Source organism: Tachyglossus aculeatus, chromosome 7 (genome assembly GCF_015852505.1).
Source record: "Tachyglossus aculeatus isolate mTacAcu1 chromosome 7, mTacAcu1.pri, whole genome shotgun sequence".
Taxonomy (NCBI): domain Eukaryota; kingdom Metazoa; phylum Chordata; class Mammalia; order Monotremata; family Tachyglossidae; genus Tachyglossus; species Tachyglossus aculeatus.
In genome coordinates, this window is record NC_052072.1 from 48708427 (window position 1) to 48735275 (window position 26849).

The following is a 26849-nucleotide window of genomic DNA, read 5'->3' on the forward strand; positions in this document are numbered from 1 at the left end:
GTCAGAAGGTAACAAGTTAAAGCCTTTTTTTATAATTCAAAATTTACCACAAGCCAGTGGCCAAAGGCCAAGGATTTCACGCCAAGTTTCAATTTGGAACCTCCTTGAACATGTATTTACAATGGAATGGCTGAGCGACAATGCTATACTGTGTTAGAACATGAACTCCACGCTTAGGGATTTTTCAGGAAACAGAAAACCTTTTTATAAAATAATCCATCTCTGTTTTAGGCCTTTTTCTTAATGTAGGAGAATATCTTGACCTCTTTTCTGGCCCTGGTGTAAAAGAGGAGTTTGTTCTGTGGGGAGTTGGAAAGGTGGGTGTGTTAATATATGAACTGAGAAGGGGCACGCACAAGTCTTAACCATTTTACATGATTGCATTTATAACTGTAGAACATCTAGTCAGGAAAGAGTTAAAGGTTTAGGCTAGGGTACAAACAGGTAGTAAACAGCAGAAAGCTCAAAGAAGCTTGCAATGACAGTTCAGAGTTGCTAGTTCTCAGATGACTTGGACTATCTTTTGGCAACTTTTTTTTCTCTCCTCTGACTGGCTTTGGTTTACGGCTCAAGGAAACCCTTCGGATATGCTTGTGAACTGTCCCCAAACTCCGGGGCGAACTGCCTTTTCTTCCTGGGAGACCCACACTTGTTTTTGGGAGAGGAATCAGTGAATGGGGAAGGCAGGCTGTAAAGAGGGAGGGCTGACTTGGGATTTGACTAGCCACACCTCCATCAGTTTTGTTGCTCACTTTGGAGGGTTATGCACGCTTTTCAGAGCTGCAGAGGACAGATCAGTGCAAATCGTCCTGCACAGACCAACTCAGCTGCAAGCAGAAATCTCGTTTCTCTCTTTTAATTCTCCAAATCCATTTTTCTTCCTTTTTTGATGGCTTCACCTGTGAATAGTTTGAGGCATCTCCTCCTGCTCACCTACTGTTTTGCTCTCTCAGAGACACAGTTTCTCGGTTTAAATTTCTGGTCTGCTCCAACCGGGAAGCTAAAAACCACCCCCTCAGCCGAGAGCACTGCACCTGTCCTGCAGACCACAGAGCCACCTGGCACTTCTGCAAGTCCTGCAAGCGAGGCACCTCGAACCACCCCAGCGACACTGCTACCAGCGAAATCCCCGGATCCATTTCCTCCCCGGGAGTCAGAGGCCGATGAAGGCGGCACCCTACCCCCCACGACAGCCCCCTCTCCCAAGCCGGAAGAAAGACAGGAAAACATTGCCGGCGTGGGTGCTCAGATCCTAAACGTGGCTCAGGGCATCCGGAGTTTCTTGAAACTGTGGGATGAGAAGACCACAGCCGGCCCAGCTCCGGTCACCCCCACGCTGTCCTCTGCTCCCGGGACGGAACCGGAACCCCAGGCTATTCAGAATGGGACGGCTGCTCCAGCGGATGATGCGGAAAGCCCAGTGGACGTGGGTTGGACAGAGGCCCAAGCCCCGTCCAGGGCGACTCCATCTCCTCTGGAGCAGAACGGGACAGGCGTGCTCTTAACGAAGCCTTCCGCTCCTCCCCCAGGTAGTGCTTCTTTTCCATTTTCACCAGGTGGCCCTGCTCCAACAGCTCCTCGGGGACCCTTTCCGGGGGAAATCCAAGAAGGCACCGGCATCCCAGGGCACGGAGCTTCCCCGGGAAGAAAAGGATCTCCCCCCATTGATACCTCTCCACACCAGCTGGAATCGCAGCGCCACAGCGGCAAGCTTGAGGGGCTTCTGTCCCCACTGGTGGCGGGCGCTTGGGGAAGCTGGCTCTCCCGCTCTCCTTCACCCTCTGAGCTGCCGGCCCCTCTCGGAGGCAGTGTCCACCACGGCCCTAAACGGAACGGCCGCCGATTTTTGCAGGACAGTGGTCCTTCTGGTGGCCATCCTAGACTAGCCGTAGCTGGCACCCATGGGAACGATTCTGTCTCTAATGCAAATGCAGCTAATTTTGTGGGATTCTCTCCTGCCAATAATTCTGAATCTCTTGGGTCTGATTTACTAACCACAACTTTAAGCACTAGCAGCGGGGTGGCCCCTTCCTCCTTGCCCCAAATGACTCCATCCGTGGGCCACTGCTGGCCTGTACCAGCTGACTGGTCCATTTGCAGACGTCTGGGCATTGAGCGTTTCTGGCTACCCAATTATCTCAATCACAGCAGTGACTTGCAGATACGGGAGGCTTTGCATGAGTGGGAGGGGCTTCTCCGATCGCAGTGTCACCGCTTGTTGGAGTGGTTTTTCTGCTTACTGATGGTTCCTCAATGTAACGCCTCTCTTCCGATAATGCCTCCACCATGCCGGGAGTTCTGTGAGGCCCTGAGAGATTTCTGTTGGATTCATTTGAAAGAGGGCCAGCTCCCAATCTCATGCGAGTCTCTCCCTGCTGAGGAAGATGAGTATTCTTGTGTGTTTATCAATGTTTCTGCAGGTAATTGCTAGGGGCAATGGGCTTTCCCCCCACCTTTCCCCCCGCCATCGCCCCCACCCCGCGCCCCGTTTCCTCACCACCAGGTAAGATCGTTCACCTCCTTGTTGCAGAAACATCAACTGAACTATTCTGCCACCCTGAAAACGCTGTCTTGGCTGGCACTCTTGCCAGGAGTGGGTGAGGGTTGGTCAACGTGGGTTTGAGGAAGCGATTTCTCTGCCTGAGTTGTCCTTCAATCAGAGCACCACCAATATGGGTTTGATGGGGTCTGGGCCGTGTGTGACGGGAGGACCATCCCTGCTGAAAACTCCTGCTCTGCTCTGACCTTACAGAGGATGCTTCACTCCTTGTCCTAGAAAGCACAGCCTGAAGCGTGACGGGAAGCAGGCAAGCAGCCGGGCGACATTCCTCCCCTAGACAAGGAAAAGGCAGCATCACTGATTTCAGACCCGTGTGGAGGACTGTTCCTGTCTTGCGAACTTTATGATTCCTCCCACTGTTGTTCCTGAATCTTTAACCAACTTGCCCCTTAGCATATTATGGTAGCACGAACCTTGGTCCTGGCATTTATGCCTTGGCAACAAACCCTACAGATTTAGTAGCATGAGCTGATTGCCAGAGGAGGGTGGCACTTCAGGTTTTAACGGTAAGGGTATTGACTGCCCTTACCAAAAAGATGGGCCACACAAGCATGGACTTTGGAGGCAAATGGAAAAACAAAACAAAAAATCAGTCTTAATAATAATAATAATGACATTTATTAAGTGCTTACTATGTGCAAAGCACTGTTCTAAGCGCTAGGGAGGTTACAAGGTGATCAGGTTGTCCCACAGGGGGCTCACAGTCTTCATCCCCATTTTACAGATGAGGGAACTGGGGCACAGAGAAGTGAAGTGACTTGCCCAAAATCACACAGCTGACAAGTGGTGGAGCTGGGATTTGAACTCATGACCTCTGACTCCAAAGCCCGGGCTCTTTTCCACTGAGCCACGTTGTTTCTCTATCTTCCATGCTTTTTTCTCCCTCTGTTCTCAGATCTGTTAAGATCTTGCTTCAGGGAGTTTAAAAGAGATTTGAGAGAAAAGATGCGCTCCTTTATGGTTTTGTAGAGCAGGAAAAGAGGCCACATGTCATTTAATAATTTATGATGTCCTAATCCCCTGTGGAATAAGTTGTTTGGGACCTGTGGTCCTGGAGTGGTAGGCTGTAGTTGTGCCTTTCTGGTCCCTTTGCAAGCTCTTGGGCCCTCCGCTGGATTGTCTTGACCAGTCTTAAGGATCAGAGCACAACTTCCCAGGGCGCTTTCTCACAGTATCTTAGTAAAAGATGTTTTTGTGGTATGTGTGTGGGGGAGGGAATATCTGAAATAACCCCATAAATGAATTTAACATTCTGCAGATTTCAGGATTTCAGCAGTTTGAGATATGTTACCATCCCCAACTCTCTCCTCCGTTCCTTACCCCTTCTAAGATTTCATTTAAAGATGAATTCCAATTTGGCAGCAGCAGATGGGTCTTCCATGGTTTTCTCAGGGTCAGCCAGAAGCTGACTCGGCCTAACATTTCCAAGTCCAGTGTATGTACTTGAACATCGCAGGGATTATGAGGAACTCTGGCACCCCTACCTAGTGGCAAGATCACGGGTTTGGGAGTCAGAGGACGGAGGTTCTAATCCCAGCTCTACCACTTGTCTGCTGTGTGACCTTGAGCAAGTCACCTAACTCCTCTGTGCCTTAGTTACCTCATCTGTAAAATGGGGATTAAGACTGGGAACCCCATGTGGGACAGGGACTGTGTCCAATCTGATTACCTTGTATTTACCCCAGTACTTAGAAAAGTGCTTGGCACATAGTGAGTACTAAACAAATACAATTACTATTACCATCATTATTTTTATTATTATTACCACCAAGTGTTTGAGGCATCCTGGGTCTGGGCAGCACTGGGATGCAGGCAATGCTGGATGGAAATGTTATGGCATGAAACTTTTTCCGCTGTGGTGTTGGTGGTAAGAAGTGGTGTGGCTAAGTGGGAAGAGCACGGGCTTTGGAGTCAGAGGTCATGGGTACGAATCCCGGCTCTGCCAATTGTCAGCCGTGTGACTTTGGCCAAGTCACTTCACTTCTCTGGGCCTCAGTTACCTCATCTGTAAAACGGGGATTAAGACTGTGAGCCCCACATGGGACAACCTGATCCCCTTGTATCCCCCCCACTGCTTAGAACAGTGCTTTGCACATAGTAAGCGCTCAATAAATACGATTGAATGAATGAATGAATGAAGTGGCACCCCATTGCATAAGGCCCTGGGTTGGGAGAGGCAGCAGCCCCAGCCCCAACCCCTACTAGTCTTCTGGCCGCTAGAAGCCATCCTCTCCTCTTCCTCTGCTGGCTGGATGCTGGCCTGGGACCTGGTTGGGGTGATCTGGACCCTTCCCCTGGCAGCAGACTGATGCCCTCTCACTGCCACCAGTAGAAACCAGAACGTGGAAGGGGTAGAGTCTTCCAGGGAAGAGGGAGAAACCCAGGGTCTGTGAGGAAGGGTCCTGCCCAGCCCTATAGTCCTTGCACACTGGGCTGTGGGGAGAACCTCTGTGTGAAATTAAGGACATTCCAGTTTGAAATTATTTTTAGTTTTACCCCTGGGTGCAAGGAGAGCAAAAGTATCACAGCTGCATGTGTGTTTCAAAACTTCAAATTCTGGATTTCTGACATCGCTTTTAGCAGAATAGCGGTGGCTTGTTTTGGGTCCATGCTTTCCTAGCTCTTTTTCGTCGAAAAGACTAAAGATTTTCGTTAGGGTAGATGGCAAATTGTATTCCCCAGTTGGTGGGATAGCTTAGTGTAAATGATGAGCTTCTGGGAAATACCTGAATTTATTGGGGTACGTTTGCAGGACTCACACACATCAAGTTGTCAAAATCCAGGAAGGTGGCGGTGCAAGATACTTTACCTTACAGTGAGATCAATTTCTGAGTAATATTTCTGGGAAAGATTTTCATGTTCCCCCTGCAATTCATTGCATTCCTCCACTAAAGTGAAAAATTGTTGAGCTGCACAAAATCATCACTTGCCTGTGGGTGCAATTTAAGAGTGGCCCTGTTCGTATTCCATACATGTTCGCTGTATTTGCTGCTCTTTCGGTCAGAGCTCTGAAGAGAGTGGGAAGTCTGGATATGCAGCTGCATGGAAGGGGTACGTTTGCCGTGTTGGGCACAGAGCTCAGGCTGTCTCTAGCATCTAATGAGGGAAGTGCCCAGAGGGCAGTCCGTTTTTTAATTAGTTCACTTGGAGGCCAAGAGTCAGATGTTGACCTGTTTCTGACGTTGTGACCTGCGGCAGATACCTCAGTTGCCTTTGTTACTCCTGAGATAAAGGGAAATGAATCCAGATTGGTCTTCCTCCTTATTAAGGCCTGACAGAAAATCCAGACCCATCATACCTGCCCCCGATTCCAACTGAAAACCAAATACTGAACATTGGAAATAGAGGGGAAGAGTGGGATGGTAATCACAGGAGTCTCTCCCACTGAAATCCAGTAGTGACAACCATGTGGGATATTTCCGTGTTAAGTGAAGGGGTTGAGTTTTCATAACTTGCTTTCCCCGGAGAGACCATGAATATTTATGAGAAAGGCACATCCATAGGCCCATAATTCAATACTCTTGACCTCTGTCTCCATTTAATATACTGTTTCTACAAGCTATTGAAACAATACTAAACAATTAAGTCTTTCAAGCCCTAGGGATGGGATTAAGTTAATTAGGAGGTTAGCAACTTGGAGCAGAATTTGGCCCATAAGGAACATTATCATCCCGGGAAACAACTCTGGAGCCCAGACTAGTTGGTTTGTTCATTCATTAATTTATTCCATCATATTTATTGAGCACTAACTGTGTGCAGAGCACTGTACTGAGCTCTTGGTAGAGTATAATACAGCAATAAATAGACACATTCCCCGCCTACAGTGAGTTTACAGTTACAGTCTTGGGGTGGGTGGCGGGGAGACAGACATCAATACAAATACATAAAATTATAGATATGTACATATATGCCGAGGGACTGGGACGGATGAAGGGCAAAGGGAGCAAGTCAGGGCGATGCAGAAGGGAGTGAGAGATGGGGAAAGTTGGGACTTAGTCTGGGAAGGCCTCTTGGAGGAGTTGTGCCTTCAATAAGGCTTCGAAGGGGGTGAGAGTAATTGCCTGTCAGATTTGAGGAGGGAGGACGTCCCAGGCCAGAGGCAGGACATGCTTTGGGGCTGGCAGTGAGACAGGTGAGTTTCGAGGCCCGGTGAGAAGTTTAGCACTAGAGGAGCTGAGTGTGCAGACTGGGTTGTAGAAGAAGAGAAGCGAGGTGAAGTAAGCAGGGTCAAGGTGGTGGAGTGCTGCAGAGCCAAGAATGAGGAGCTTTTTTTTGACATGGAGGTGAATGGGCAACCTCTGGAGTTTTTTACATCATGTGTCTTGTGATGCTGTTGAAAAGTAAGAAAGTCTGAGGCTTGGGAGGTGTTTTTTTTTTTTTTTGAATGACCTAGAATATTTCCCAAACTTTCAGCTGTGAAATCCCGTTATTTTACCAGACTGTTTGTTTTACTAGACCGGTAGCTCCTTCTGGGCTAGGGACTGTAACCAACCTGATTATTCTTTATCTTCCCCAGTGCTCAGCATGTAGTAAGTGCTTAGGAGTCGGAAATCGTGGGTTCTAATCCTGGCTCTGCCACTTATCGGCTGTGTGACTTTGGGCAAGTCACTCAACTTCTCTGTGCCTCATTTACCTCATCTGCAAAATGGGGATTGATTGTGAGCCCCACATGGGACAACCTGATCACCTTGTATCCCCCCAGCACTTAGAACTGTACTTTGCACATAGTAAGCGCTTAACAAATACCATCATTATTATTATTAAGTACCACAGTTAGCTGATTGAAATATCTGGATTTTGGAGCTTAACTACCTAGCAACACCAAGGAGAATTAAGCTTCATGGGAGCACATTAGGCTGTCTGAACTTAACCGACACATCTCCTTCCACTGCACCCTCGAAGGCTGAGATTATTCAAAGTTAATGTTTACAGAGGGTGGTGATTTTGGTCCATCTCCGATATTAGTGCAGTGCAGGTGTTGAGTGTTTATCACAAAGTTATTTGCACGTATCAGGTGTGTCCGACAAATCAACAACCAGCAGGAGGTCAGAGGAGAGAGTCAGCCATTCAGGGGCCTAGGAAGGGACCCTACTGGAAGGAAGCCAACAGAGACCCTGGCTTAGGTCTCTCTTATTTCCTCCCTGCTTCTCCTTTTAAAAGTACACTGTTCTGCTGTCACAGCCCTTACATTTAATGTCCCACAGCTCTTTCCCTTCTTTTTGCTTCCAGCCCATCATTGCTTAACTTGCCTTTGGGCTAATTTTGCATTTCTGTATCTTTGGTGTCTTGCAAAACCCCATTCCTGAGTCATTACATCCATGAATGTAATGCTCTTATAGTCCGGACATCTTGCAAAGAATTAGGATCACTGAAGATGAGAGGAAAGGGATTTGACTGTGGATGTAAAGATGTTCCTCTTTCCTTACAAGACATATGACCTTCCCTTACAGAGTTCTCAATAACTGAATTTCCCCAATAATAGAATTACTGTTTGGTGCCCTCCTAAAGAATATGTGTTACAGATGTGTTTGAGAACCCTTAAGAATTCATTATGGTCATGGAACACGTCTGCTAATTTTGTTGTACTCTCCCAAGCACATAGTTCAATGGTCTGCACGTAGTAAGTGCTCAATAAAAACAATTAAGAGATTATTGGTACCCTAGGAAATAATTGAAAAGCAGCGTGACCTGGTGGAAAGAGCACAGACCTGGGAATCACAGGACCTGGGTTCTAATCTCTGCTCCACTGCTTGTCTGCTGTTTGACCTTGGGCAAATCACTTAACTTTTCTGTGCCTCAGCTACCTTATCAGTAATATAGGGATTTAGACTGGGAGCCCCTTGTAGGACATGGATGGTGTCCAACCTGATTGTTCTGTATCTACCCCGGGGCTTAGGTCAGTGCCTGGCACATAGTAAGTGCTTAACAAATACCATGAAGAAAAAACAATTCAGACAGAGGGTGGTGGTGGATGGAGGCTGGTAGAAAACGTGAGAACAGTCCCCATGCAAGGGTAACCTAACTTGCCTTCGAAGCTGTGGATGTGAGGTAGGATTCCAAACAGGGAGCTAAAGAGCAGCAGCTGCCCAAAGGAAAACTTGAGACATTTCATCTGGGAACACATCTGCTTCCCTGCAAGGAAATTTTCTCTGGTGATTTCCCTTTGTGCTTTATTTCAAAAGACAATGCAACTTCTGTTACCAGTTCATATGCTTCTGCTACTGTTCCCCACCTGAAGACATCTCTTTCTTCATGGCTCTTTTATTTTTGAGAAATCCCGTGATTGTTGAATATAAGAGCTTGATGAGAGATCCAATTGAGAGCAAGGAGAGAATAGGTAAATCAATCAGTGGTATTTATTGAATGCTTATTGCATGCAGAACACTGTTCTAAGCAGTTGGGAGAGTACAATACCAAAGAAATGGGTAGACATGCCCTGCCCTCCCTCAAGGAGCTTATAGTTCTAGTGAGGAGGATAGACATTAAAGTAAATTCCAGATAGAGGAAGCATCAGAGTGTGATGAATGTACGCCTAAGTGGTGTTGGGTGGATTGATATCTAAATGCTTAACAGTTCAGATGCCTGGAGTTTTAGGTCTACTTCACGCAGCAATTCAGTCCCTTTATGCAAGTCACACAGGTTTGAACAGCTACATTAAGGGTAGGGTTGTCATGAATAAACTTTCACTCAAAATATAGACATTCCTCTTTTAAGGGCCAGTTGCATTCTTACGAGCCCCCTTCTCAATAAAAGAACGTGTTGTATCAACATTTGTTTCAGTGGGCAGAGAGGAGTTAGGGTAAAATGGATTGAAAACAATTGAGATATAGTACAAGGCTTTCAAAGCACTGGGTGAAATTCTTACAAAAGATGCAAAAACCATTTAAAGCTATATGAGGGAATTCAGCTATCGTACTTTACGTTAAGGCGACTTCTAATACCAAGCACCCCTTTGCCGGCCTCGTGATACATGGTACAGATTTTACGTGACACACAAGTGGTGTAGTGACATCGTCAATAGGTCACACATGAAAGGTGTCTTTATGGGAGTTCCCAGAGTCCACAGATTTGCTGAGTGTGTCCCTCAACCAATCAGTCAATTATATATATCAAGTGCTTACTGTGTGCAGAGCATTGTACTAAGCTTCTGTGAGCCCACCTTTTAGACTGTGAGCCCACTGTTGGGTAGGGACTGTCTCTATATGTTGCCAACTTGTACTTCCCAAGTGCTTAGTACAGTGCTCCGCACACAGTAAGCGCTCAATAAATACGATTGATTGATTGACAGAGTTGGTAAACATGTTCCCTACCCACAAGGGAAGAAAAGTAGTAGGGCCTAGTGGAAAGAGCATGTGCCTGGAAGTCAGAGGACCTGGGTTCTAATCCGAACTCTGCCAATTACTTTCTGTGTGACCTTGGTCAAGTCACTTAACTTCTCTGTGTTCTCCCACCTACTTAGACTGTGAGCCCCATGCGGGACAGGGACGGTGTCCAACCTAATTAACTTGTTTCTCTCCCAGTGCTTAGAACAGTGTTTGACACATAGTAAGTCCTTAACAAATACCATTCCCCTCCAGTCTTGTAAACTTGGGTGCCGCTTCTGATCCGCAAAACTCGGCCGCAGGCGTTAAGAAGGTCATAGGTTCTAATCCCAGCTCCACCACTTGTCTGCTGTGTGACCTTGGGCAAGTCACTTCAGTGGGCCTCAGTTACCTCATCTGTAAAATGGGGATTGAGACTGTGATCCCCACATGGGACAGGGATTGTGTCCAACCCAATTAGCTTGTATCCACCCCAGCACTTGATATAGTGCCTGGCACATATTAAGCGCTTAACAAATATCACAATTATTATTATTATTAATAGTAGTTGTAGTATTAAATAGTGACACTCTTGTCCTCGATGCTTTTTGTTTTTATAGTATCTCCAGCAGGGTGATGAAGTCACTGATCATTTCCATCATCCTAGAGGCATAAATGGATTTTTTCTCAATAGTGCAGATGGGAAAATCTGGTAAAAGCTCAAGCAAACAAGCAAAACACCTCCAAGTTTTGTGCCGGTGGGAAAGCTGAGGTACTGGCTCACAGTGTAAAACAAGTAGCCAGGGCACACAGTGCCTTTCCTTATGGGTCTCTGAGCTCCTGTTAATTACATTGTTATCACCTGAATTCTCGACAAGCTCAGATCATCTTGTAAAAGCTCAAGCAAACAAGGAAACACCTCTATATTTTGTGCAGTTGTCTGAACTTTCTAACACGAATAAGCGTTAGTATCAATTCATCCAGATTTAATTGGTTTACTTATAGTATTTCCTTTGCTTGTGTGAGGCAGAAGGCTCATCTCCTTCCTGCTCTGAAATTCAGTTTTAAGATGTTTTAATCAACGAATCAAGTCTGATAGCTTTTTCCTTGGAATGACTGGGGGTCAAAAGCCTGGATTTTGCCCATTCTAGGTGATGAACCAACAGCTGGAAGTCTCTTAGCCTCCAGACTGGGTTTAAATCATCCTTTGATGGTGCAACTGGGAAGGCATGGTCACATGAGCTGTAGGAATAGCCGTTTTCCAGAAAACGGCATGGCTTCTGCAGCAGAGGGATTGCATCAGGTTGCAAACTTGCTGGCATTAACTTATTCATCAGTCAGTCAGTTGTAGTTATTGAGCACTTATTGTGTACAGAGCACTTTACTAAGTGCTTAGGAAAGCCCAATATAACAGACCGTTTTCCCAGATTCCAGAGAACACATATAGTACAGTAATTGTTGAGATTAGAAAACCTTGAGCAAAGACCTTGAGATGAATCCTAGTTCTGGAAAGCTTTAAGGGACTTTTTTTTAGCATTTCTAATAATAATAATAATAATTATGGTATTAAGTGCTTACTATGTGCCCAGCACTGTTCTAAGCACTGGGATAGGTACAAAGTAATCAGCTTGTCCCATGTGGGGTTCACAGTCTTAATCCCCATTTTACAGATGAGGTAATTGAAGCACAGAGAAGTTGAAGTGGCTTTCCCAAGGTCACACAGCAGACAAATGGCAGACCCAGGATTAGAACCCACATCCTCTGACTCTCAAGCCTGTGCTCTTTCCACTAGGCCATGTTGCCTCTATTCAAGAGTTTCCTTTTCTTCTCCTGTAGCATAGGTTGTTACACCAAACTCTCTTTTGGTTCTTTCCTTTAATAGGTATGGAGAATTCGAGGGTTGAAAGAGGGCAAAAATCATGGCAACTCTGTTGTGCTCTCTCAAGTGTTCATTGAGAAGCAGTGTGGCTTAGTGGAAAGAGCATGAGCTTGGGAGTCGGAGGTTGTGGGTTCTATTCTCAGCTCTGCCACTTGTCAGCTGTGTGACTTTGGGCAAGTCACTTAATAATAATAATGACATTTGTTCAGCGCTTACTATGTGCAAAGCACTGTTCTAAGTGCTGTGGGGATACAAGGTGATTGGGTTGTCCAACATGGGGCTCACAGTCTTAATACCCATTTTACAGATGAGGTAACAGGCTCAGAGAAGTTAAGTAACTTGCCCAAGGTCACACAGCAGACTTGTGGCAGAGCCAGGATTCGAACCCATGACCTCTGACTCCAAAGCCCGGGCTCTTTCCACTGAGCCACGCTGCTTCTCTGTTCCTCAGTTACCTCCTCTGTAAAATGGGAATGAAGACTGTGAGCCCCATGTGGAACAACCTGATTACCTTGTATCTACCCCAGTGCTTAGGACAGTGCTTGGCACATAGTAAGCACTTAACAAATACCATTATTATTATTATTATCATTATTATTACAGTGCCTTGCACAAAATAAGCACTCAATGAATATCACTGAGGTACCATTGATGTATCATTGATTATGTTGTGTGCCTACGTCAAAGTTATCAATCAATCAATTGTATTTATTGAGTGCTTACTACGTGAAGAGCATTGTGCCAAGTGCTTGGGAGAGTACAACAGAGAAATGCAATAAAAGAACAATTTTGATAGGATCTCTCCTTCCCCCCCCCCCCACCCTACATAAATACATTAGAGTATTAGAGTATTAGTCAGCTTCCATGTTGGAATGTTTCTGAATCAGAGATAGGATTATCTTTGTCAACTTTCATTATAAAGCGGGTGAAAGGGAACTCTTTTTTTTTTTCCTTCGATTCTGTGCTGGGAAATAAGGGGGAGAACTGGAATTTTTCCATTTTGAATAGACTGTATTTTTCCAAGGGATCAGTTCTCTGTTTCTTGCAGAGAAATTGTAGGCTGTAGGTATAATAATCCTCCTGTGACATTTTGTTAAAATGTAGGAGGGAAATATTTGTGAGCGTGCAGCATTATCAACTCACAACATCTTTTTGTATGAGCTTGAGCATAAAGAACTCCCTAAACAACAGCTGTTGAAACCAGATGGTTTGAATTTGCATTCCTTAGAATAATTTTCAGTGTTAAAGGATTTCATGAAATGTTCTTGTTTCCACACTTTTCATGATCTAATGAATATGGGTCATTTGCCAAATGCTCAGTTTTTTCAACTTCTTTTCAATGACCAGCTACATGTCTAATTTCACTGGGTTATTTAAAATGTTAAGGCTCAATCTTCAAATTTGGCATCGCCAGAGGGTATGTTACAAATTACAAGGTCTGTTTATCTTTTTTGCTCATGAAGCAACATGCCTAGCTGTTCTCTTTATAGAATATTGCATAAGGAACCCTAACGTGGCAAGGTTTGTTTTACTTTGAAGTAAAGTAAATGATTTCTGGGCTTGCAAACTCATTAACTCGCTCTTCCCTTGCCAATGCCTCCTCAGGGTAGAGTCTGCATTTCTCATGATTGGGAAGGGTCGATGCCATAAAAACTCTCTAATAACATCTGATATTATTTTAATGTATATAAATTATTTTCTTTCAAGAAGTTTGCTCACTTCACAAGAAATATCAAATTTTTCTTTCTTTTCAAACATCCCTGCCAGGTAAGCAGGAGACAGGGGATATTGATCTTTGTTTTAGGAGACCAAGACACTTGACTCAAGGTTATGCAAAGTCAGAAGCATTTTCACTTATTCCTTCACCAGACATGGATCCCAGCACTATGATCAGAATCAACAGTATTGAGTGCCTAAGAAATGAGAGAGTATTATGTTAGATCCCCTCTAGACTGTGAGCTCATTGCGCACAGGGAATGTACATGTTTGTTGTTATACTGTACTCTCCCAAGTTCTTAGTACAGTGCCTTGCACACAGTAAGCACTCAATAAATATGGTTGAATGAATCCTAGGGGATATGTGGAACTATTAAGATGCAATTCCTCACCTGGAAAAAATTTTTCATTTAATGGGGAGACAAGGAGACAGTGTCGAAACGGAAATGAATAAACAACTAACACAAATAAATGGGGATGTTGAGGTAACTGAGGGGCTGGATTGATCAGGAATTTAGGGGAATTGTGGCCTCTGGAGGTGGTGGCTCTTAGGAGATTGAGGAAGGTAAGAAGGGGCTTTCTCCTGGGATGTTCTCAAGCAGAAGTGGGAAACAGGAGAGGCAGGATTGAGGAATGGCTAGAAAGCTTGCTTGGAAGGAATAAAGATTCTAGGCTAGGTCATGACTGGCAAAGATAGAAAGCAGATTGGGAAGTAGCATGGCATAGTGGATAGAGCACGGGCCTGGGAATTAGGAAGTCATGGGTTGTAATCCTAGTTCCACCACTTGTCTGCTGTTTGACCTCAGGAAAATCACTTCATTTCTCTGGGCCTCAGTTTCCTCATCTGTAAAATGGGGATTGAGACTGTGAGCCCCACATGGGACAGGGACTGCATCCGACCTGATTTGTTTGTATCCACCTTGGCACATAGTAAGTGTTTAACAAATACCATAATTGTTATCATAGGGAAGAGGGAGTCAACTGCTGGAGAGCCTCGAAACTGATTGTCAGGACTTTTGATTTATTTATAGAGAAGGAACATGACCCAGTGGGAAGAGCACAGGCCTGGGAATCAGTCGCAGTTCTCCCATTTCCCTTCCACGTAACCTGAGGCAAATCACTTCACTTCTCTGTGTCTGTTTCCTCATCTGGAAAATGTTGACTCAGTACCTGTTCTTCCTCCTTATAATGATGGCATTTGATACTGTGAGCCCCCTGTGGGACAGAGACTGTGTCCGATATAATCAACTTGTATCTAGCCCAGCGCTTAGAACGGTGCTTTTTATGGCATTTGTTAAGTGCTTACTTGGTGCCAAGCACTGCACTAAGCCCTGGGGTGGATACAAACAAATTGGATTGGACACAATGGGTGTCCCATAGTGGACTCACGGTCTTAATCCCCATTTTACAGATGAGGTAACGGAGGCACAGAGAAGTTAAGTTACTTGCCTAAGGTCACACAGCTGACAAGGGTGGAGTCAGGTCTAGAACCCAAGACCTCTCACTCCCAGGCTTGTGCTTTTTCCACTAGGCCACTCTGCTTCTCCAGCATATAGTAAGTACTTAACAAATACTTTTGTTATTATTTTGTAAGAAATCCTGTTACTTCATTTCTATTGCATCCTCTTAGCTCACCTCTAAATTGTACCCTCTGAAGCATCCTTTCAAAAACTACAACCAACAATAATAATAATAACAATGGCATTCATTAAGTGCTTACTCTGGGCCAGGCACCATAATAAGCGCTTGGGTGGATAGAAGCAAGTCAAGTGGAACACAGTCAAGTGCTGTCTCCATCATCAATTGTATTTATTGAGCGCTTACTATGTGCAGAGCACTGTACTAAGCGCTTGGGAAGTACAAATTGGCAACATATATAGACAGTCCCTACCCAACAGTGGACTCACTAGGCCACGCTACTCCGTGTTCAAGATGGATAAGATCTGAGATGCTGAGCTAGTTCAACCCTATGCACCCATCCAAATGGATTTTGAATTTGGGTGGATTAAGAAAATGTGGCATCACGGGGGCTTAGGACATAGAATTTAAATGCAAACTAATGAAACAGCCCTAGGAGTGCCAATCACTTGTGTTTATTGAGTGCCTACTGTGTGCGAAGCACTATACTAAATACTTGGGAGAGTACAATATAACACAACTGGTAGACATTTTCCCTGCCCATAGCAAGCTTAAAGTCCAGAGGAAGTGAAGTGGCTTTTAAATTCAGTAACGGACAGTATGATCCCTTTATTTCAGCTTGCATCTTTGTTTATCGTCTGCTTTTTTGTTGTGCTGTAGAGACCCATGCTGATGGGATCATTCTCTAGTGTTGGATCCAAGCCCTTAGTGTTGACACGGCAGATTAAAAGGTATTTGACAGAGTAACAACGTACTGATCATCTGACTGAATCATTGCTAATCATTTCAGTGAATTTTATCATTTGAGTTGGATCTATTTTTAGTGGGATAAAAATGAATTTGATAGTGTCCTGGTGAGAACACAGCACTCCTTTCATTTAATCCTCTTGAAGAGCCTATAGGAATTTTGTGGAAACGTTCAAAAATAGCTTACATTCTCAAGGCACTTTTTAATGAGATTGACTGATTATTATAATTCAGTATTACAGGGAAGAGAAAAATGGCTTCTGAAATCAATCAATCAATCCTATTTATTGAGCACTTACTGTGTGCAGAGCACTGTACTAAGCGCTTGGGAAGTACAAGTTGGCAACATATAGAGACAGTCCCTACCCAACAGTGGGCTCACGGTCTAGACGTGACATTCCCATAAATGGGAATAATTGTTAGACCACATGCATGTGCCCAGAGGATATATAGCAATGAACTAAGTACTTGGATTTGAGTGCAGTTATCTATTAGGAGAAATTAGTTCTTGGTCTTGGGGTGAGATATTCTATATCACTAGTTTGCCCCAAGCACTGAACTGTGGCGGTGAAAATGAGATAGCAAGAAAAAAATTCAACCCTGAAAGTATAGAACAGTGGTTTGCACATAGTAAGAGCTCAATAAATGCCATTATTATTATTATTATTATTATTTAGGTCGATCTATTCCTGGTCCAAATTCATGTTTTGGACATTCTTGTGGGAGGGGGGTAGGAGGTGGGGGAAGGGAGGACTATGATGTCTAGTTGATTGACTAAGTGAAATGGTCCAGGGCATTACAGCTCTTTTTGGGCAGGTCTCCCCCATTAAATACAGATGCTTCACCCTCTCCCAGAACTATTTCATAAGCAAGCTGGGAAGATTACTTTACAAAATGACTATCAGGCATCTCAGTCCTGCGTATCAAATGCAACTGAAACACAAAGAATAATACCAGGACAACTTCAATGGTGCTTTTGTTGGAGCGGGAGTTTTTGTGTTTGTGTTCATGTGTGATTTTTCTCTCACTGCATGAGTGGACGGGGGTAATCACTGGCCTAAATTGTTAGTGTGGAATAATGCTTCTGTGAGTTTGGTTAGGAAAGACTTTCCCGTAGGCTGCAGTTGCTAGGAAAGGGAATATGTGAACAGCATAAATGGGCCCACACCTGTTGCCAAACAGTACAGATTTGTTGGTCAGAAATACATGAAACCAGATGGTTTAAGGAGGAAGAAAAAAAGCCTTGTAAGAATAAAGAGGGGAACTTTTTGCTCATTTCTGTCTTTGGAATCTTTACAAGGCACAGCATGCGGGTCTGAAAGATTTTTCCCTTGCACAAGCAAGTCCTTAAAAATATTGGCATTTGTCTGAACTGCACCCTACATTTTACCATGTTAGTTGGGCTAAACACTAGGAAGAGGTCAAGTAGGGAGAAGCAGATTTCAAAAACCTGGCCTCTTCAAAATTCTCCTCTATGATAGATAATGGGGACTGACCAAAGTCATTCATTCAATCATAATTATTGAAATTTTACTGTGTGCAGAGCACTGTACCATGTCATAAGTTATCATAGAATAATCAACTGAAAGGAGCCTTGAGAGGTCAACTTAATCATCCCCGACCTCCAGGTCACTCGTTTTACGTTTATAACAAAATCCATTCCACAGTAGAGGCCTTCTGGCTCTGGTCTCACCCTAAATGCGTTCTGAGAAATGACCGATAAAATGAACTTCCAAACACTGGGAACCCAGTTTTGCAAAGTAAAACGGGGGTGAGATTCCAGTCATCCATCAATCAATAGTACTTACTGAGCACTTACTGTGTGCAGAGCACTGAACTAAGTGCTTGGGAGAGTACAATATAACAGAGTTGGCAGACATATTCTCTACCCAAAATGAGTTTACAATCTAAAGGGGGAGACAGACATTAGTATAAATCAATGAATTACAGATATGTACCTAAGTGCTGTGGGGGCTGAGGGAGGACCAGAAAACATCTGTGAGAGTGCACTTATACAAGCTGGTGGTTAAGCATGGAAGGTGGCATGGGAAAGAGATTTTGCTATCCAATTAACCCTGTCTTTTAGGGAAAGATATAAACAATGATCATTTTTAGAGTTTCCAGCTGTGTGAGGGTTAGCAGTTACCAGCTTTGCTCACCTGAGGTTTCCATTTGAAAAGTGCATTTAGTTCAGTAAACCCGAAGGAAACAGCGTTCGCTAAATACAATCGTTAAGAAAAAGGATCAAATGCTCTTGACAGCTTCAGTCAATCTGTCATATTTATTGAGGACTTACTGTAGACAGAGAACTGTACAAGTGCTTGGAAGAGTTAAGTATAACAGAGTTGGTAGACACATTCTCTGCCCTCAAGGTGCATACAGTCTAGAGGGAGAACTTGCACCTTCTTCCTTTCACTTCATTTGTAAATTTCAGAGTGCACTCCTGGAAAGTACACCAGAGACTTACCCTGTCCCACTAGACCTAATGATAGAATTAAGAGCTAGGTCCCTAGAGTTTCACTTGCACCTAACGAAAGACACTTATGCATGCACGTCTCCGTATTTGTGTTGGAAAGCCAAAGATATTTTGTACTTTGTTTTAATGCCCTTTAGAATCAGATTAAATTCTGTATTTAAAAGTTATACCCCCAAGTTATGCGCCCTCAAAGCCACAAATGGACGGAAGCAAAATGAACCCCGGAAGAGGCACTTTTAACACCCTGTGTGCAATATGTCATCTGTAATTAAGTGGTTTCCCAAGATGGCCAGAAAGACCTCTAGGACTGTAAACAGTTGGCTGACAATCTCTGAAAAGGAGGGGCTTCAGCCTAAAATACGGGGAAAAAAATACTAGTCACAATTACAGTGGGAACCCATTGAGTAAGCTTTGAAAATTATTTGTAGCTGAAAAAAAGACAAAGCTAAGGGAGAAAGAATGCTTTCTGACCTGTAATACCTTAATGGAGAGGCTTTTCCCATCAAAGTCTTCCCTGCGGCTAGCAATTCTCACAGGAATTTACACGGGTAATCTCCCATTCATGAGGGTGAAACCCAGAACACAGAGAGGTTTTCCTGCCCAGTTTATTAATCCATGACTGAATTACAGTGAGCAGAGACTGCCGAATAGGTGTGGAAATACTTTGAGCCTTGTAAAGAGAATTTCCCAAACTTGCGAAGGCGGATCTATACGTAGGCCAGGAAGGTCATATGAGGAGGCAGGAAGTGTTGACTTGGCTGATGCCTGGACTGCAGCCTCCAGGCAAAGGATCTGCCACAGCCCCAGTGGCACTTGAGGCACACTTCCTCTCTTCGAGTATTTTCTGCTCTCACGCTTGTTTGGTTGGGCGGTGTTGGCAAAGCTCCTGAAGCAGTGCTCGCTTTCACTGTCTTGATAGCACCTTTGAACTCGACTCCATTAAAGGTGCATTGTGGAGGTTTGCATTGTTCCTGTACATGGTAAGCTAGTTATGGGCAAGTAATCTGTCTGGTAATTCTGCCATATTATACTCTCCCAAGTTCTTAGCATGCTACTGTGCACACTGTAAGTCCCTTTAGACTGTAAGCTTGTTACGGGCAGGGAGCGTGCGTACAGCTTCTGTTACATTGTACTCTCCCAAGCAGCTGGTACAGTGCTCTACACATAGTAAGCGCTCAATAAATTCCACTGATTGTAAGCGCTAAGTAAATACCATTGTCAGCACTGGTTAGTCTGGTGAGGACTAGCCAGCGGTTAAGAAGTCACAAAGTAATAATAAGAGTGTTGTTGTTATTTTTATGGTATTTGTTAAGTGCTTACTATGTGCCAGGCACTGTATTTCACCGGGGGAGAAATGAGTTAATCGGGTTGAACACAGTCCCTGTCCCACGTAGAGCTGTCTTAATCCTGTTTTACAGATGAGGTAACTGAGGCACAGAGAAGTGAAATGACTTGCCCAAGGTCACAGAACAAACAAGTGGCAGAACTGGTATTAAAACCCAGGTCCTCTGGGTTGGGACAGGGACTGTGTCAAACCTGATAACCTTGTATTTATCCTAAGGCATAGTACAGTGCCAGACACATAATAAGCACTTAATAAATACCTCCCCAAAAGAAAAAAAAAATGTGTCAAGACCCCATGCTCCCCTAGTTTTCCCTAAACCCCTTAAGCGCTAGCAGGCAATTAGAAAATCCAGTCACTCAGCCAAAGAATGCTTCATGAACCCAACTTTATGAAACAGTCACGGCATAGAGTATGGCACTGAAGAAGGATATTGGTCATTCAAATGGGATTTTTTGCTGGAATGAAGTGGACCCTTTATCATTCAGACAGCAGCCAGAAATTACCAAAAAATTGCCAAATGAAACTTACTTTTTTATGGTACTTAAGTCCTACTATGTGCCAGGCACTGCACTAAACACTGGGGCATATACAAGCTTGTCAGGTTGGGCAAAGTCCCTGGTTCATATGGGATTCACAATCTTAATTCCCATTTTACAGATGGGGTAACTGAGATACAAAGAAGTAAAGTGACTTGCCCAAGGTCACACAACAGACAAGTGATTTAGCCGGGATTAGAACCGAGGTCCTTCTGACACACAGGCCTATGGGAGTCATGGCCCATCCACTGGATCACACTTGCATTTCAAATGACAAATTATCAGAGATCCCTTATGCTTGCACTTCTTTGGGGATATTAGGTGATAGCTTGTGTTTTCCCATTTGCAGAGAGTAGCATGAGATTTACATTCACCTTCCATATTTTAAGCTTTCATTCACTCATTCAATCATACTTATTGAGTGCTTACTGTGTGCAGAGCACTGTATTAAGTGCTTGGGAAAGTACAGTACAGCAATAAAGAGAGAGAATCTCTGCCCACAATGAGTTCACAGTCTAGAAGAGGGGAGATAGGCATCAATAAAAGTAAGTAGACATCAATATAAATAAATAAAATAACAGATAATTACAGATAATTACAGATAACAACATAAGTGCTGTTGGGCTGGGAGTGAGTCAGGGTGACGCGGAAGGGAGTGGGAGATGAGGAAAAGTGGAGCTAAGTCTGGGAAGGCCTCTTGTAGCGCTTTGTACAGTGCTCTGCACACAGTAAGCGCTCAATAAATTTGATTGCTTGTAGGAGATGCACCTTCAGTAAGGCTTTGAAGATGGGGAGAGTAATTGGTGGATTTGAGGAGGGAAGGGCATTCCAGGTCAGAGGTAGGACGTGAACCGGGGTTGACGGTGAGACAGGTGAGACTGAGACACAGTGAGAAGGTTAGCACCAGAGGAGCAAAGTGTGTGGACTTGGTTATAGTAGGAGAGTAGCAAGAAGAGGTGGTGGGGAGGGGGGGGAGGGCAAGGTGATGGAGAGCTTTAAACTCAATAGTGAGGAGTTTTTGTTTGATATGGAGGTAGTTAGGAAACTAGTAGAGATTTTTGAGGCGGGGGAGTGACATGCCCTGAACGTTTCTGTAGAAAGATAATCGCTTCCTGTGAGTTGATTGACAAAGCTCTATCTGTTGCTGGGCACCTTTGAAGGAATAGTATCTCCTACGAGTTGCTGGTGCTAGTGGTTTGGCTTTGCTCTTGTGGAAGTTGACAATGGTTGAACTCCTAATCACAGTGAGGGTATTTTGTTAGAACTCATTTCCCTGGTTTGCCGCTGGTGATCTCACCAAATGTTTGAATTCGGTGACTCAGGCGATTCATCTCGTTATCTGGGTCTTGTGACTCTTGCTGCCGTTGCTTATATTGACTTTGGAGTTCTAGGATTTGCTCCTGGGAGGCAGAAAGTTGAAGAGGATGGGATCTTAAGGAATGTCTAGATAGAGAATCTGTCTCCACCTAGTTCGTTTGCCCAGCTTTCCAGGAACCAGCCAGTCTAGAAGACAGCTGCAGGGATTTTAGTTTTGTTCAAAGGAACAGTGAAAGAGAACTAAGCTACTCGTCAGTATTGTAAACTAGCACCTAAAGAGCAGACACTGATCTGCTGAACCCAACGGATCCTATTGCTCTTCTGGAATGCTTTGTGTGCATGAAAGGGACAGAGGGCCAGTTCTAATTTGCTTGGGAATGGAATCTGGAAACAAGGCTTTCGCCTTGAAAAGTCAGCATACTAATCTCCACCTCTACCTTATGAGCTTGCGGGCTGGATTGAACTATATCCCAAAAGATCCTTAAACTTGAGATCAGCACTGAGGTGGCTCTAAGTGAACCCAGGTCCAAAATCTGACTCCTGATGAGGGGGTTTAATTTTGCCTGTGCCCTCTGGAGTGGTAGGGGTGGGGATGGGGGTATTGAAGATGGGGAGGAAGAGATTTGGGACGCCGACTTTGGCTGGGAGAGCCTCGTTGCCTGGATGCCCCCTCTATTCTGTGCAAGCTCTGAAACACTTGGTAATTTCCTGTTTCTTTAAATGCAGTATTTGTTAATAGTAATGATAGTAGTAATAGCAATAACTGTGGTATTTGTTAAGCGCTTACTATGTACCAGGCACCGTTCTAAGAACTGGGATAGGTACAAGACACAGCCCCGTCCCACAGAAGGCTCACAGTCTCAATCCTCATTCTACAGATGAGGGCACTGAGGCACAGAGAAGTAAAGTGATTTGCCCAAGGTCACTCAACAGACAAATGGCGGAACTGGGATTAGAATCTAGGCCCCTCTGACCCCCAGGCCTGTCCTCTATCCACTAGGCCACACTGCTTCTCACTTACTATGTGCCAGGCGCTGCGCTGCACTAAGTATTAGAGTAGATATAAGATAATCAGGTTGGACATTGAGGCTCCCAGTCTAAATTGGAGGGAGGAAGATTTAATCCCCATTTTACTGATGAGGTAACCAAGGCACAGAGAAATTGGGACTTGCCCAAGGTCACGTGGCAGGCAAATGGCAGAGTTGGGATTAGAACCCAGATCTTCTGACTTCCAGTCCCATAGTCTTTACTCTAGGCCATGCTGCTTTTCTGTTTTCATCTGGAATCTGCCCTTTCCCTTCACTCTCACCCTACAAACTCTCCACCCATACATGTTTCTTCTATTAATTTTGCTTTGGGAAGACTTACTGTTGTCCTCGCTGCCAGTTGAAAATCCCCTTCTTTGAGGAAACAAGTTTACTTCATGGATTGAGGAAGAAATAAAAGGATAGCAGACATCATCTGAATTGAAGAACCATTGTGCATTTGGTTAGGGATCTCTCTGATCATTCCTTGCTTTGGACTTTAAAATGCACAAAATTAGGGTGGTTTTTCATTTGTTTTGTGTCGTTCTCTGTCTCCCCCTTCTAGACTGTGAACCCACTGTTGGGTAGGGACCATCTCTGTATGTTGCCAACTTGTACTTCCCAAGCCCTTAGTACAGTGCTCTGTACACAGTAAGCACTCAATAAATACGATTGATTGATTGATTGATTGATTAAGCACATTTGAACATTTTACATTCCTTTGATTTTTCTCCTTCTAGGTCTATTTACATTTTTGCATACAGTTCATAAAATAGCTAGTTAGATGGGTTGTTTTTTAAACGCCACATCAGTTCCCTCATCTGCAAAATGGGGATTCAGTACCTGCTCTCCCTCCTATTTAGATTGTGAGCCCCATTTGAGATCTGTTTACCTTGAATCCAGCCCAGTGCTTAGCACAGTGCTTGCCACATTATAAGTGCGTAACGAATATCACAGTTCTTGGTATTATTATTACAAGAGAAAGAAACACGAGAAATAAAACCTTCATTACCAGGAATGAGGCCTTTCAGACTCCCAGGTTAATGGGTTTGGCAAGGTTCCTGATTTCCACAGTAGCCCAGCGCTAGTAGCAAGTTTGTAAGAGTAATTGACAGTGGCTCTTTGTGGGAAGCACAATATGCCAACTCCCATTTCACAAACCTATCAGATTCCTTCTTAATACAGTTTTCGGCACACGGTAAGTGCTCAGTAAATTCCATTGATTGATTCTAGTAGTTCAGTAGCAAGCACCTGGACTCACTTTTGATTCTTTGATGAGTTAGAATCAACAAGCTACCTTGAGCTGCGTGACAACTTGAACCATTGCGTAGGCTGTCGTTCATCGTTAAACAAGATGACTAAGAGCAAAGTAACCAATATAGTGATGATAATAGTAGTAGCAATGATATTTATTGAGCATCCATTGGGTGTAATACACTGTTACTGAGTTCTTGGGAAAGCACACTAGAAACACAAGACCCGTTCCTTGTCCATAAGGAGCTTATTCTCTATTGGAGGAGACCAACCATAAAAAGCTATCCAAATAGTATCAGAATAAGTAATTAAATACGCAAAAATGCCGAAGACAGGTACAGTGCTCTGCACACAGTAAACGCTCAATAAATACGATTGAATGAAGGAATTAAATAAATCCAGAAGTACCAGAGGTAGCTGTTGGGTTGATATGACTTGGGGTGTTGGGAAAGGATGGAGCTGGTAGCAGATGATCTGGTTTTGGTTTGGGTTGTATGGGGCTAAGATAAAAGTGTGACAGTTTGGGTCACCATCCCACTCCCTGAAATCCTTTATATTGCTGCAGACTGCACGGTGATTGCAGAGAGAGCGATTCTCCAGCTTCCTTGCCACTTCCCATTAAACACATGATAGCTCACAAGGGATTGTCTTTAATTCTTCTCTTTCAGAGAATTTCAGCAACGAAGTTGGGCTTCTGCAGCTTATCGGAGAACCACCCCCAAAACAGATAACGCAAGTGTACGATGCTGACACGGGCCTCGGCTACGTCTTCGGGCCAGATGCCAACGCCGGCCAGGTGGCCCGCTACTATGTCCCCAATCCCTTCTACAAAGACTTCTCGCTCATCTTCCACGTTAAGCCCACCACAGACGGGCCCGGAATGCTGTTTGCCATCACCGACGCCACGCAGTCGCTCATATTTGTGGGCGTGAAACTCTCCAAGGCGACTGATGGGAAGCAGCAGGTCATTTTTTATTACACAGAACCAGGCACGGAAAGGTCGGTGGTGGCGGCCAGCTTCAGATGGCCGTTGCTGGCCAGAAAGTGGAACCGCTTCGCTGTTGGCGTGGAGGACGAGGAGGCGGTCCTGTACGTTAACTGCCACGAGGTTGAGAGGGTTCACTTTGAGCGGTCGCCGGATGACTTGATCCTAGAAGCTGGATCCGGGCTTTTTGTCGCTCATGCCGGAGGGGCCGACCCAGACAAATTCCAGGTAAAACTCTCTGCAAGTCCACAATGCTTGTCTTTTGTCCCAGAAGTCAAGGATGAACCAAGTGGTCCCAGACACAATGTTATCTAGGCCAGTTAGATGCTAGGAGCCGGTGACTTTTAGTAAGAAGGACGAAAGGGGGCATTAAAAGACAGTGATTTCAACCCTAAGTTCCTGAAAACACTCCTTTTTAGAATCAGGACCAGTGCTTCTTAAAATTGCAGAGACAGCTATAACAACCCAAAGACAGATATCCCCTCCGGAGTTAAAGAAATCTCACCATGAGGAAGGCATCTCATCTCCTAATATCAGCACCTTTTGCAGGAAATATATATTGATAATTTATCTTATAAAGGTGAAAAATTTCCCCTACTTCAAAGATTGACGGGAAGGGATTTAAGCTTGTTTGCACACATGCGGAGGTGGGTCTGGGTGGAATTTCATTATGTTAATTTCAAGTGGTTGTAATAAGTGATGGAATTCTGATTTATGGTTACTTCTGAGACTCCTTTACATGTCAAACACTAAGGTGATTATAAATTAGCATCACCTGTTCTGAGTGAAGTGAATTATGTGTGTTAGAGAAGAAACACTCTGAAATCTTGTCAGCTCATCAAAGGCAAGCCTCCTTCCAAGGGTGATGGGAAGACGTGGAGCATTAGTGCTTCAGAATGTGTCCGTTGGAAAAACCCGGACATGTTTGGGTGTGACTCTTATCCTGTTCCCCTCCTCCTCTCCCCCAGGCAGGAGGCCTTGTAGTTCAGCTCTTTCTTCTGCAGAAAGCATCATCTATCTATTAAGGGAGCAACTTTACCTCCCCCACTGAGGTAACGCTTTCCTTGAACTTGGCTCACAGGAGGGGAAGGGGGCATTTTCACCTCCTCCCCTCCATGCTCTGGGCATACTGGGGAGACTTTATCCCATCTCAGTCTGTGGGGAGCCCCCACCTATCTCTGAGCCTAACCAGCATGCCCAAGAGGTCCCCAAGACTGGGATGAGTGTCCTCAGACAAATCCCTAGAGTTCCATTACTGTCTATTATCAATCAATAGATCAATAGCATTAATTGAGCACTTACTGTGTGCAGAGCACTGTACTAAGTGCTTGGGAGAGCCCAATACAACAGAATTAGCGGATACATCCTGGAGTTTACAGCCTATCAAGATCCAGGCCTCCACTTTACCCTTCCTGAAAGCTCCCTCAGCCCCTATTTTTTTGCTGCTGAGCCTGAAGTCACCCAACATGCCAGTGGTACAGCTGGGACTACAGGCCAGGCTTCCGATCAATTAGTCGATCAGTAGTATTGTGTGAAGAGCACTGAACTAAGTACATTACAATAGAGTTGGTAGGTATGACCTCGGCCCTCAAGGAATTTATAATCTAGTGAGGGTAGCTTTCTGAGTTCCAGGTGTGTCTCTTTCCACTAGAGCTCCCTCACCCCCAAACACGTTTCCTTCCTGCCATTTACAAAGAGAACGGGAATATAGCCCATGAATGTGCCGACTACCTCATAAACTGGATGGAAGCAAGAGCCGTGGGTTTTTTGAAATCCATTAGTTTGTAAACTCCTTCATTAGATTATAAGCTCCTCTTGGGCAGGGAACCTGTCTTCTACTTCTGCTGTATGTTCTCAAGAGGATAGTACACTGCTCTACACACAGGAGACAAAAGCTAAATCCTAATGATAATGGAAAAAAAGTGTTATATATATACCAAGAACCACTATCATTAACTGTGGAAGGTTTTCCCTGGGGTGTTCACTCCGTAGCCATTAAGCCTCGACCGTAACAGCAGATTAGGACTCTCACTCTTGCTCACATCAATAATTTAGCTATCTTTTGGGGAA

The 26849-nt window shown here is 44.4% G+C and overlaps 1 protein-coding gene across 1 annotated transcript in view; it reads left to right on the forward strand.

Annotated features, from left to right (window-relative positions):
- Window positions 1-777: 777 nt before the first annotated feature.
- The window catches only part of COL18A1 (collagen type XVIII alpha 1 chain), a 108882-nt gene continuing 82810 nt past the window's right edge, over window positions 778-26849 (forward strand). Inside the window, exons 1-2 of the mRNA XM_038748676.1 lie at window positions 778-1529; window positions 24463-25007. Of these exons, the coding sequence (XP_038604604.1) occupies window positions 890-1529; window positions 24463-25007 (1185 nt within the window). The 5' untranslated portion in view covers window positions 778-889. The remainder of the gene's footprint in view (window positions 1530-24462; window positions 25008-26849) is intronic.